The sequence below is a fragment of the Amblyomma mixtum genome, chromosome 2 (genome assembly GCF_055824585.1).
Source record: "Amblyomma mixtum isolate Tamu chromosome 2, ASM5582458v1, whole genome shotgun sequence".
Classification (NCBI taxonomy): Eukaryota; Metazoa; Arthropoda; class Arachnida; order Ixodida; family Ixodidae; genus Amblyomma; species Amblyomma mixtum.
In genome coordinates this window covers 292,253,335-292,266,217 of record NC_143013.1, presented here as the reverse complement: position 1 = coordinate 292,266,217, position 12,883 = coordinate 292,253,335, and the positions used below count along the sequence as shown (strand labels likewise).

The 12,883-nt window shown below is 47.6% G+C and overlaps 1 protein-coding gene across 1 annotated transcript in view; it reads left to right on the top strand.

The window, feature by feature from the left end:
• The window catches only part of LOC149364479 (piwi-like protein 1), a 31,937-nt gene extending 22,933 nt beyond the window's left edge, over positions 1 to 9,004 (top strand). The window contains exons 15-19 of the mRNA XM_089574443.1: positions 728 to 902; positions 1,247 to 1,400; positions 1,610 to 1,738; positions 4,247 to 4,394; positions 8,179 to 9,004. Of these exons, the coding sequence (XP_089430569.1) occupies positions 728 to 902; positions 1,247 to 1,400; positions 1,610 to 1,738; positions 4,247 to 4,394; positions 8,179 to 8,295 (723 nt within the window). The 3' untranslated portion in view covers positions 8,296 to 9,004. The remainder of the gene's footprint in view (positions 1 to 727; positions 903 to 1,246; positions 1,401 to 1,609; positions 1,739 to 4,246; positions 4,395 to 8,178) is intronic.
• The last annotated feature ends 3,879 nt before the right edge of the window (positions 9,005 to 12,883 follow it).

The following is a 12,883-nucleotide window of genomic DNA, read 5'->3' as shown; positions in this document are numbered from 1 at the left end:
GAACTATTACTTCAGTGTGTCACCATTGTTGTAGGTTTACTACAGAAAAAGCTCATTAATATAGACTTCAGGATACTGGAAGAAAGTGTTCTAATTATCGAATGGCCTCCAAAAAGCTGCTGAAAAAAGCCTCACATTACAATAAATTGTATTAAGTGAAGACTGGGCAATGGTCGCCCCTTTTTGGTATGAGAACTGCTTGGCAACAGCTGTCAGTGCTTCACCATGGGCACTCTGTGTGGAATGTTCAAGCTGAATTGCCCCATACACAAGGGCCTTGGTGGCACCTTTCACAGGGCGACTTTATGCAACCCTCGTTACAGTGTCACACTGCAAAGTGGGCTTCACCGCACACAGTGCAAGTGAAATGGGACATGCTTGCAGCTTTGATAAGCGCTGCCGTGGTGTCTCAGTGGTTATGGCACTCTGCTGCTGACCCTAAAGACGCGGGTTCGATCCGAGCCACAGCAGTCAAATTTCGATAGAGGCGAAATTCTAGAGCCCAGTCTACTGTGTCAGTGCACGTTAAAGAACCCCCAGGTGGCCAGAATTTCTGGAGCCCTTCACTACACGGCGTCCCTTGTAGCCTGAGTCCCTTTGGGACATTAAACCCCCATAAACCAAACCTTTTGATAAGAAGCACGCAAACAGAAGAGTGGGCAATTGCACATTTGCACCAGAGCATTATCTTTGTTGACCCGTTTTGAGTGACTGTTGTTACTTGCAGCTCCAAAGTGTGATGTGCATTGGCTACGACACGTACCATGACTGCCGCCAGAAGGGCCTCTCGGCTGGTGGCTTTGTGGCCAGTTTGAACAAGTCCCTGACCCGGTGGTACTCGCGGGTGAGCTTCCACCAGACGCACCAGGAACTGGGCAGCGCACTCAAGACCCACCTGGCATGTGAGTGTTGTTGGGGATGCGAAACTGCTCTCCTGCAAATTGAAAGCGGGTTTCGGTGAGGCCCAGATTGTGCAGGCATTGTACCAGGAGGCACTGTGACGGAAGTACTAATCGTTTACTTGTGGGGTCTGCCTGTCCAGGCTCTTTGGGGGGGGCTCATGTTAGCGTGTGCAGCTTTTTAAAGCGGAGTCTGTACTGGCCTAGCCAAGCCAAGGTTATTGGCATTGCAGTTTGACCTTTGATATAGCAGCAACCGAAACTGGACTGTGGATTGGTCATTCGTTTTCAAGGCCTGCTTTGCTGGTGTTGTTTGCTTTACTGGTGCTTTTCTCTTCTCCTGGCAGTGTCCCTGAAGCAGTACCAGGAAGAGAACAATGCAGTTCCCGAGCGCATCCTGTTCTTCCGTGATGGCGTATCGGATGGCCAGCTGCTGCAGGTGCAGGAGTGGGAAGTTGGCCAAATCCAGAGCCTGCTGACCGAGATGTTTCCAGGGAGGGAGTAGGTTCACCTTCCTCACCTGTACATTGTCAATCTGTGTGATCCTGTTCGTTGTTGCCGGGCATTTACGTTCTGCTTTTAATGGCTGCCATAATTTGGCGTAGCGTTCTGTAGCATTTGCTGTAAAGCAATGTCTTTTTCTGTTGGCAAGCTTTGCTTTGGATGTGAAAGTTTGAAGATGCATTGTTCGGTTGCTTTCTTTCCACCAGACCCCAGCTCGCATTTGTTGTGGTGACCAAGAGGATACAAGCCCGTTTCTTCGGTATGGACAACAGGGGTGGCTACCTGAACCCACCTCCGGGAACAGTGATTGACAACAATATTACCCGGCCGGAACGGTATGTTGTGGAATTCGCTAGATGGTGCAAACAGTTAAATTGGGTGCTTGGGTACGATGCTTGCATAAATACAATGGATTTTTCGTCGGGTCATCTGCTCCATTATATTCAAAACCAAAGTAGGAATATAGTGCAGATATTTTTCAGTGTTTATCAAGGAAGCTGTCTCTACCAGTGTCACGAGCTGCAAGAAGAAACCTACTTTTTGAGAGCCGTAGAGCTGAAGCACACAAAATGAACTGGAATGAAGAGTCTATGAACTGAACATGGAAGGAAAAAAAAAAAAATCTCTGCATCTGATAATTCAGGCATTTCTTCGGGTTCCTTGAAATTCGAAACTGTGTTTTCAATTGAGCCCGCTTCGGCCGCCCGGTTGGCGTCACTGCAGGCTCACCTGAGCGCATCCACTCTGCGTAGCACCGCTTGACTGCGTCCTTGAACGGTTTGTTTGCACAAGCATCACGCGGCTGCGAAAGCTTCGTCGCGTTCCGCTGCACGCGAAAGGGGCTTCTTTCTGTCGTGACCTTCTACGAATGCTTCTGTCGACGACAGCAAACTGCCTCCCGGCCGCACCGTTGCCGATGTTCTCCGCAGCTAAAATCACTTTTCGCTTGAAAGCAGCCGAGTACTGTCTTCGAGACCCTGACGTCGTGCTCCCCAAAATAATATCCACTTCGCGAAGCGTGCCTTACATGCGAGCACGTGCATTGTCAACTGCCACATGGCACCCCCCTCCGGCGCACCCAACGGATCAACAAAAAAGACGTCGTGACGTCGTTTGTCGAGAGTAACGAAGCGAAGCCGTAGCCAGGCCCTGCAAAAACGAAACCAAAACTTCGAAAATTTTTGTTGAGATACGCAAATAGTACGAGGCGGAAATTTAGGACGCTAATTATGGAAAAAACCTCGTATTATACGCGGGTTTTTACGGTATGTGCATGTGGTGTTTTATTTTTTGCATGGTGCTGAGTCGGTCTAGTTCGTTTTTAATTTGTGTTTGCTTGAAAAGACCATACATATTTTGTAACAGTAAGGACAGCAGTTTCCTATTTATGTTGATTTTTTTTTTAATACTGAACATATGTTCGATGCATTAGAAATCTTTTTTTTTCACATTTGTTTTCGATAATGTTCGAAAATTTTAATATTCGCACACCCCTATTATAAACAACTTTTTGGTGATACCCTTCAAGTTCTATAGATCCAGGAGCGACTGTATCTAACAGCCCAGTTCATTGAGATATATGAATTTGAAACACCTTGGGTCAGTTTGAGAATGGCCAATCAATTTTCCTCTATGGGGCCATAAAAAACAAGGCAGCCAGTTGAGTTCTCTGCTATATTAGAACCCTGCTGTAGGGTTTCAAGGGATCGCATAAAATAAACAGTACCTGCCAAGAAACGTAGCAGCTGGGATGCACGCATGAAAAATAAAGCTTGCTTTATGTTCTGCAGTTTCTTTCTTTTTAACATCCAACAAAGGCAGCATGCACCTCTGGGATTTTCGGGGTTTTATGGCTCTTGCGATTGTTTGCATGCGCAGAATGTCTTAAATGCCCTGCAATGGCTCTGTGTGCAACTGTTCCTTGCGTGATCAACTGTTAGTGAGAGGGAGGCGCAGTTCGGGCACACATGCGCACCTCATTTTAACAGTGGGTGCTTCCTACACCTGCACAAACCTTGTCTATTGGAACCTGGAAATTTTCTTTCAGCTGCAGGCTACTAAGCAAGCGCAGATGCATGTCTTGGAGTTGACCCATGCATCTGTGTTGTGCAGTGCTGCCAGCACAGTGTTCGCCATTGTCTAGTTTTGTTTTGCACCTTCAATTGCTCGCACTGCAGCTATGATGGAGCTTGACCGACAGCTGCAAAGGGTGGATGCCGCTTGTGTGCTCGGCATTTGTGTGGATGCATTGCACACATGCCGGAAGCTGCCTAACACGGTGGTGGCCAAGCGCCGATGGAGTCGATTATCTTGCTTCTGCCTCAGTGCCATCGTCGTTCCACGCTCACTAAACTTAGCCTGTCAAAATCTTGGCACGAGGTAAAGCTCTGTCGCAAAGTGTCATTCGTGACTTAGCATGTGGGAACACTGCCATGTTGTGACTTAAGAGCCTGGTTTTTATTGCATGGGTTTCTACGAGAGCTCGGATGGGACTGGCTCACAAAACGTAGCAACTAGGAACATACCTTTTTGTTTTTATCACTGTTACCTGCCCCTGGCTTTTCTGATTGGAAGTGCAAGTCTGTGAATGGAGGTGATCCTTCCTATCCACACTGTAGATATGATTGTCACCCTGCCAAAAAATGTAGGGGCTGGTGTCGAAAGTTTACCAGTTTCTAGGAATCTCTCCGGGGACTTCTGAGGGTCGTGGCTCTCATGTTTGAGATTTATTCTGCTAGTGGTATCATTCCCCCCCCTCAGTTTTTTTTTTTTCACGAACTGCATGGATGTGCACAAGGAGGATGGCATTGTACAGGTGTTCCCCATTGTTTCTGGCCTGGCAGGTATGACTTCTACCTGATCTCCCAGAGTGTGCGTCAGGGCACAGTGGCTCCCACTCACTTCAATGTCATCCATGACACAACCACACTGAAGCCTGAGCACATGCAGAGACTGTCGTACAAGCTCACTCACTTGTACTTCAACTGGCCGGTAAGTGGCTGATCATTGTATCACTTTGGATTGTCTCGTGCACTTGAATTTTGCAGCATGGAATTTTCACCTTGGCTCTTCGAATCCAAGGAACGGTAGCTACCTTGTTTTCTTCGGGGAGACAGGGCAAATCTCTCTACAAGCAGCAAGTTCTTTTTAAAGCAGCTCTGATGCAATGCGGGAAGCCAGTTCATCGGTGTGTTGTAGTTAATCTCATTATTGGTTCCCTCGAGGAATTTGTGCACACTAACTTAGTACTAGAGTTTTAAAAAACGCTTCCTGCTGTGTCAGACATCCAGTATGCACCTGGGTGTGTGCAAAGCAGGCTTGGCCACGTTGCCATGTGCGGCTGCGAAAGGTGCGAGTGACGAGGGGGTGCCACACTCAAGAAGGTGTCACATCTACATCTGCAAGCATGTACACCCCTGCACAACAGTTTGCAGGCAGTTGTCGCAAGTGTCGTTGCCCAAAGGAAACTCTGTGTGCTTCGCATGACGTGTGCATTCGTTCATGGCATTACCTGCAGCCACGTCACACAGTCTGGAATCGTGACGTGCGGTAGTGCAGACATCGCGAAAGCTTGACTGTCGCTCAGGTGTAATCTCTTATCAGTTGCAAATAGAACGTGAGGAGCAGCAAAATTCACAATCCGTAAAGCTTGTCTTTCGCAGAACAGTGACTTTTTACAGGTAACGGAGTTTTCGGGCTGTTCCTACGATTAATCAGACAGTTTTCCGGGTCCCGCAGTCTGAAAATTCGGACAGCAACTGTATACAGTATAATCTCGTTACTACGAACCTCACATTAACGAATTTTTCATATTTACGAACTTTTTCAAAATCCCCGCCAAAATATCTATATTTTCAATGTAAAAATATTTCACTACTACGAATTTCAAAATACCGAACATTTCAGAATAACGAGCATAATTTATTTGCCCACCTATTATAAATGCACCTCATTATTACGAACTTACCCCGGAGAAGTGAGCCGACTCCCCGAGAGGCACACGCTAACTCTGCTAATCGCCAAGGGCAGGCATCCGATACAATCCAGTCCAATCCGAAGCCGCCTCGCAACCGGAAGTTGGCTCGTCTCTCCTCCTCCGTTTTTTTTTTTTCTCCCATGGTGTGCCACGGCCGGTCTCGACGCGCGCGCTCTCTCGCGCTCTCCTCTCTCCTTAAGAGAGAGCGCGCGCTCTCTCGCTCTCTCCTGCGCGCTCTCTCCTTAAGAGAGCGAGAGAGCGCGCGCGTCGAGACCGGCCGTGGGTGTGCATGTGACTAGACTACCTCCGCGCTTTTCTTTTTTTTGTGTGCGGCCGCCGCGAACGCGAGTCCTAGTCGTTTCTCGCCGCTGCGTGTTGACTGTGCTGACGATGAATTCTGCGGGCGCCAGCGTCAAGATGAAGCGACGGCAGTTCACGCTTAAGGAAACACATCGTTTCGGAAGCGCCTAGTGCAGCGCTGTTAAACCTTCGGCTCGGACTCCCGACAGCCATAAATGTCCGCCAGGCTGCCGAAATGGTAACTGGGGTGTGGTAGAACGTAAAGGCCTCGACCATCAACAACTGCTGGAGGAAAGCTGGCCTGGTGAAATCGCCGCTTCACACAGAAGGCTGCGATGACGCTGATAGCACGGATGACGACAGCGCAAAAGAGGTGCGGACTGAAGTCACTGCGAAACTCTCTGTAGACTCTTCTGTAACTTTTGCCGACTACGCCGAGTCGGAAAATGCTGCCCCTGACTGTAGAAGACATCGTGAGCAGCGTTCGCGAGTATGGAGAGCGCGGCGAAGAAAATGAACTGGACGACGATGCCGACTCGCCGCCTGCAGACCAAGCGGCCGAACCTGTGTCTAGTGCGGAGGTTCTTGCATCCATAGGCTAACTTCGCACATTCATCGGACGTTGTAGCGATGTGCCTGATTCTGTGCTCCAAAAAGTTGACGTTGAAGAGTTCGTCCTGGGGCGCCTGTGTCGCACCCGCCAGAATCGCGGATTTCTTCAAATAAACGAGCGCTGAACCTCTCGTTTGCGTTCCTGTTTGAAAATTGCATAGCTTGTCGTGTGCCCTTCCTGAAGGTACAGTATTTTCATTGTCCAGTAATACTACTACCTTTTTTCGCGAGTCTTTCGTTATTACGATATTTCAAAATAACGAACGATTATTCGCGACCCCGCGAAGTTCGTTGTATCGAGATTTCACTGTACCGAGATCAGATGAGCTATTGGTGGTTCATCGCATAGTTTCATTGACAGCAAAGATATCTGCAAAAAATGCTTCCCCTCCCTGCCGCCTCAATTCATACATGCCGATACTGCACCAGAAAAATGAATAGAGAACTGAAGAAGCGCAGCTTATTGGGCCAGTTGGTGCATGTTACAAAGGAATAGAAAAACCAACAAAACAGGACGTGTTCACACGGCGAAGAAATACACATGGACAGTGCTTGTATAGAAAACAGGTCAGGACTGCACTGGGGACGCGCTGGGAGGTGCCGCACTAATCTGTTGCTAGCTACTTCGAGCAGCGATTATTTTTAAAATACCGTATAATGCGGAATATAGGTCGACCGCCTTACCTTGAAGCAAAAAAGTCAACATAAAAATTGAGGCACAAAAATTCGTTGTATTCACTGGTGCCACCAGACTCGTAGCCTCTCATTCGTCCGAGCTGTCGAGCTCTCGTCCGAAGACGACTGCTTCGTGCTGGCTGCGTCCCACAGCATGTCGTCCTCTCTACCGTCCAACGAGTTGCTAAAGCAACATTTCTGGAATGCCCGCACCACCATATCGTCGGGCAGCGAGTGCCAAGCCTGAGCCACCCAGGTGGCCACAGTGGCGAGAGCCGGCCTGCGCAGCCGGCCGGTGGGAGTCTTTGGGTTGTCGCCCGCCATCCACTGATTGTAGAGTTCACGCACGCGGTCTTTGAAGGGCTTATTCAGCACAACGTCCAGTGGCTGAAGTGTTGAAGTCATGCCCCCCGGAATGACAACGAGCTCCGTCCTCCCGTCGAGTCTTCTCTGAGACGCCAAAGTGTTGCTGGGCGGACATGTTCCCATACTCTTCGGCGAATTCGATAACTTTTTTTTTTAAACGCCACGGTGAACTGACGTCGAGTAACGGTACTCATTTTGCGGGCTGTCGCGAAATTAATGTTACAATGCCAAGAACGATTACCGCTGTCAACGTTTAGTCGCGTCGGTTGACAAAGAGGAACGAAAGAATCGTCAGCATGGAAGCGATAACGATGCAGATGGCAAAATGTCCGCGGCTCGCACATGTTGCCAGACGACTATTCATTTTGTGCCAAAGGCCGGTATATAAGTCAAGGGGTGACCTTTTGGTAATATTTTTCGGAAAAAACCTCGACCTCTACTCCGCACTATACGGTATGTGGTCCGCGCAGAGCTTTTAAATTTGACCCTAATTTGCACCCTCTTTCGTTGTTGAAACTGTTATTTTTGTTTAAACCATTAGCTTTTTGGAGCATGTTCTTCAGTTATTGCGCCATCCACAGCACACAGTTCGGCAGTACGCCAAGATGCTGCACCGAGACATCACGGCGGTTATTTTTTTTTCCATCTTTTGGTTGTGCACCCACGCCTTTCACAGAAGCACTGGCAGCAGCGGCTTGCTGTATGCTTAGAAAGCCGTCGAGTGCTATAAAACATCTTTTACGCTGAAACGCAATGAAAGAAGTGGGACCTTCAAACCTCTGTCTGGCGAGCTTGAGATGGGCTAGTTAGGGACAGGTGCTGCATTCTGGCATTCCTCTCCTGCAGGGTACCATCCGTGTTCCAGCTCCGTGCCAGTATGCCCACAAGCTGGCGTTCCTGGCTGGTCAGAGTCTTCATGCAGAGCCGCACAAGAGACTGTCCACCACGCTCTTCTACCTGTAAAGGATGTGACCATGAGGAGACCCACAAACACTGCCACTTTCATTTGAGTTTCGTTTTGTGGCAGCTGTGTCCTCCCATTCTCAATGTGCTTTTCTCTGTCTACTTAACTGTCTACTTTCTCTTTCTTTCCTTCTTTCTTTCTTCCTTCCTTTCTTTTTTCTTTCTACTACGATGTTGCCTATGAGTTTAGCAAGAACACACTGGAGCAGAACTCCCCCATCAGTGCCAGCAGACAACTGAATGCCACTGCATAGAAAGATGCTTCCAGTGGAGGCTGTTGTTAGGAAACCCTTGAAGGTGGAGCAGTGGTCTGTCTAGGTGCCAGATGTTCCTCGTTGGCTGGTAACTGTGGGTCACCTGTAACAGTGTTCGGATGTACTGCTCCTGTATGTTCTTGCCTTGTTTCCTTAATCCATACTGCAGGCCACAAGCTTGGTTTGTCACTTTTGTTGTTTTTAACGGAAATGATGTTCCTGTTGTGTGTTTTGCCCAGGGAGAGCTTTGCGGCTCATGGCATTTATTAAAGAGCGCTGGAGTGCACTGTAAACTATGCTATGGTACAAAATTTTGCTGCATTTTTGTTGCCCAGGTGATTACTGCAGTATTTTTTTTTTTTTTTTTTTTGCAGGGGTGTAGTGCCTTGTAATAAGTGTTCCAGAGTATGTTTCACTGTTAAAATCTCATCCCATTCAATAAAAAGTTTTTTGTATGTCTTGTTTTCTCCTAATTAGCAGTAGGAAGAAGCAGCAGCTTGCATTACTTTCTTTTTTTACAGGTGTGCAAATATTTGATTCGATCTGAATGTTTAGTAGGTCTGTTTGATTCAGGACTGGTTCTCTGCACTAATTCTGAAAAAGTTCCATTGGTGCCGGCGCGGTGCAATTCCAGTTTCTTGGTGCAGGTGCAGCGCGTCAGCAGCGTCACAAATCACTGGTGCGGAGAATTTCAATCGAGCGCGTGCACGCACAGGCATTGTCGTCTGCTATCCGGTTCTCGTCCGTCGTGGTGTGTTGTGTTGCGGTGCGCCGCGTCTGTTTTTCGTGCCTCGTGGAGTCATGGACTACGACAACGTCGAATCCACTTTTATGGAATTTTCTGAGTCGTCAGACAGCGAAGATGAGGAAGCCGACGTGGTGCTTTCTTTTGCAGCAACACAGTTCGGACAGACCGCAACAGAATCCCCAACTACTACGAAAGCGTAGTAGCTAGGTATTTCAGCTTCGAATTCAAGAGGCTGTTCAGGCTGTCGCGAGAAACGGGAAAAACTTCCTTCAGTTGGCCATTGATGTTAGCAAACAAAACGTCTGCTGCGCGCGTCGTCTGCTTACGCCGTCACACGTGCACCAGTATCTTGCACCTCCGTCTCTGAGGGTGCCGCGGTTCTTTGCACCGAAGCGGCACCACGACTGCACCGAAATCAATCGCGGACGGTGGTGCAGGGGGCGCTGTGAATCGAGCGCTTTGGTGCAGCGCACCGTGAACCGGTTCCGGCGGTGCAGAGAACCACGGCTGAATCGAATGCAGCTAGTATCCGAAATATGAAAGTTTTATTCTCGAACAATTAACATTCCTTGAACACTTGCTTTGTGTGGTTTCGGTTCAGCTTGCCTCCTCAAGGTCCTGTGCGCATGCACACGACAGCAGGTGCGAGCAAGTGCAGAACCCAGACCTGCGCACGTCAAGTTTCTGCACCCATGCTACCAGTGGTGTGCAGAGACTGGAACCAGCTTGGCAGTGTGCATTGTTTAGAAGACACGCAACTTCTTTGACTTCTATGGGACAAGTCTGAGCTCTGCAGCTATACTGCTACCTCACTTTTCCGCCTGAAATCTCTAAAGCACATTGGCACAGATGTGATCTAGCTCGAGACATAAGGAGACCCCCTTCCGAACTCCTGATGCAAGGTGGGGTTAGCCACATCATCCTGCGACACAGCTTCAATTAGTTTTTTTTTATGCGAAGCTTATTACTAGAGCTACACTACAGCCCGTCGAGCGCGGCAGTGGAGCTACCATTGACCTTTAGCGTGACCACGTGACACCACGACGTCACAGCAGAGGAGAGATGGGCTGCCGGCTCGCGCGGTCGGCCGCGGCGGTGGAGGCTCCACATCAGAGGTGCTGCAGCTGACCACGTGACGCTACAGCAGCGGTATAAAGCTGAGCTTGCCTCGCTCTCCGGGCACTTACGAGGCGGCCAGGTGTTGGGATGCCGCCTAGAAGCAGGGCTGATTTGAATGAGAAGTGAAAGCTTCAGCGTGCCACAGAGACCGATGAAGAGCGGGATGAACGTCTGGCTAAGCAGCGTGCTCAATATGTGGCTCGGCGACAATGTTCTACAACAACTGAAGAACATACCAAGCCTAGCCATCAATATGCTTCGCATCTGACTAGACTTAACCTTAGCTAAGCCTCAGCCATTTTTTTCGTGCAATGTCCTTGTGCATTAGAAAAATATGGTTATGAAAATGCTTATTGTGCTGTTCAAACTTTTTTGTATAAAATTTGCACGCCCCCCCCCCCCCCCCCCCCCCCTCTTTTTTTTGTTTGCTCTGTTTGAAACATTGGAAGGGTGTTGCTCTAGAGGTTCTTGACCTGCATTCCACAGCACCATTGGGCTCCCAAATGCTATTTATTTCTCACCCCCTCCTTTGCTTCCCCCACTTTATTGGAACTAATTGCTTACAGTGCCCAGTTTATTCTACAGTCATTATTAAGATAGTCATTTTTTAAGGTTTTATGGTTCATGGGGTTTAATGTCCCAAAGCGACTCGGGCTACGAGGGAATTTCAATCACCTGGGGTTCTTAACGTGCACTGACATCGCACAGCACATAGGCCTTTGGAATTTCTCGTACATTGAAATTCGACTGCCACGGCTGGGATCGAACCCGCGTCTTTTGGGTCAGCAGCCGAGCACCATAACCACGAGCCACCACAGCAGCCATTTTTTAAGGGCCATGCTCATTTTTGCAGGCATGTCGGGCTATAACTGGCTAAAGCCAAGTTATGGGATTTTCACAAGATTTGCTTGCGGATCCCCGAGGCTATGCTGCACCGCCATTCACTTCCAAACTGGGATTGCAGTATTTTTAGGTGTAGATGTCTAGTTTTGTTTGGTTTATAGGGTTTAACGTCCCAAAGCGACTAAGGCTATGAGAGACGCCGTAGTGGAGGGCTCCGGAAATTTCGACCACCTGGGGTTCTTTAATGTGCACTGACATCGCACAGTACATGGGCCTCTAGAATTTCTCCTCCAAAGAAATTCAACCGCCGCGGCTGGGATCGAAATGTATAGTTTGAATTGTTGAGGGAGAATATTTAAATCCAATTTTCTTGGCAATAAACGGTTCTTACTGCTGAAAAAAACCGCATTGAGAAGGCAATACTATTTCACTGAGAATTAGTGATCAGAGAAGTATCAGAATCCCACTGCATAAAAAATTTATCAAGGAACACATTGCAACAAACCGCGTGAAAATCCATGAAGTCATTGTCATGCTATGCTTTCTGCAAATGGGGTAGGTCAGGTCAAAATACTCGTTTGAGAAAACTTATTTTCACGCAGATCTCTGCTAGTTTTTTTGCTACCTACGGTCACAAAAAACATTTTTTTAAAGTCCACTTCTCGACTGTTTTGACGGCCTTTCAGGATATAAATGGAAAGGCCTGATAGATAAGAAATCTAGAGTTTTCCAAAATTTTAGTTTTTAAAAGATTTTCGCAACTTGAAAGCCGTGTTCCTCCTTGAAGACTATAGACTCCAAATTTTTGCTTGAGTGTTTTCTTTCAAATGACACATTTGACATTAATGTACATGACGCACTGCATTATATTCACCCTATGACTGCTGATTAATTTATAATTGAATTTCTTCACTGTTTCAATTTTGATCAACTGAATGACAGGTGTGACGTGCAGTTAACGTTTAGGTCACATAAGGCACGAAACAAATGGCAATGCAATTGCTGAAACACCATTGTCATTCCAACTCGGGCGGTTTAAGTGTTGTGGTGAATTAAAACAGAATCGGCGTTTACACTGCAGGTTTTTTCACGCCTCATGTGACCTAAAGGTCAACTACACGATACAGCCAGCGCTCGATTGAGGGATCAAACCAAATTAACATAAGAGAAGAAATGATGAATTATTTAGTGGTTTTAGGTGAATAGCATGAGATGATCCATGTATTGTAATGTCTAACACATCATTTGAAAGAAGAAAACAACTAAGATTGTGTTTCTGTAGTCTCTTCAGTTGCTTATTTGGACACATTCCTTTTGTTCATTTCAGGCCATCAAAGTAGCACCACTGAGGCAATCGGCAAATTCTGCATTAACATGGTGGGTCGTAGAGAGCGACATTTATTTAGCTGATCCTGGAAGTTCACAATTCCTTAACAGAATTGGATAAAGCTTTTCCCCTACGTTCACCTTCTGCATTGGTATTGCTCCAAAATTGCACAATTGTTGCCACACAGCAGTAGTACACAGCCAGACTGGCATCTCAAGTTTCAGATAACTTGTTTGCTTTAGGGATGCAGTGAAACTGCAATGCATATGCTTGCTTGTAGCATTTGTAGCAGCCTTT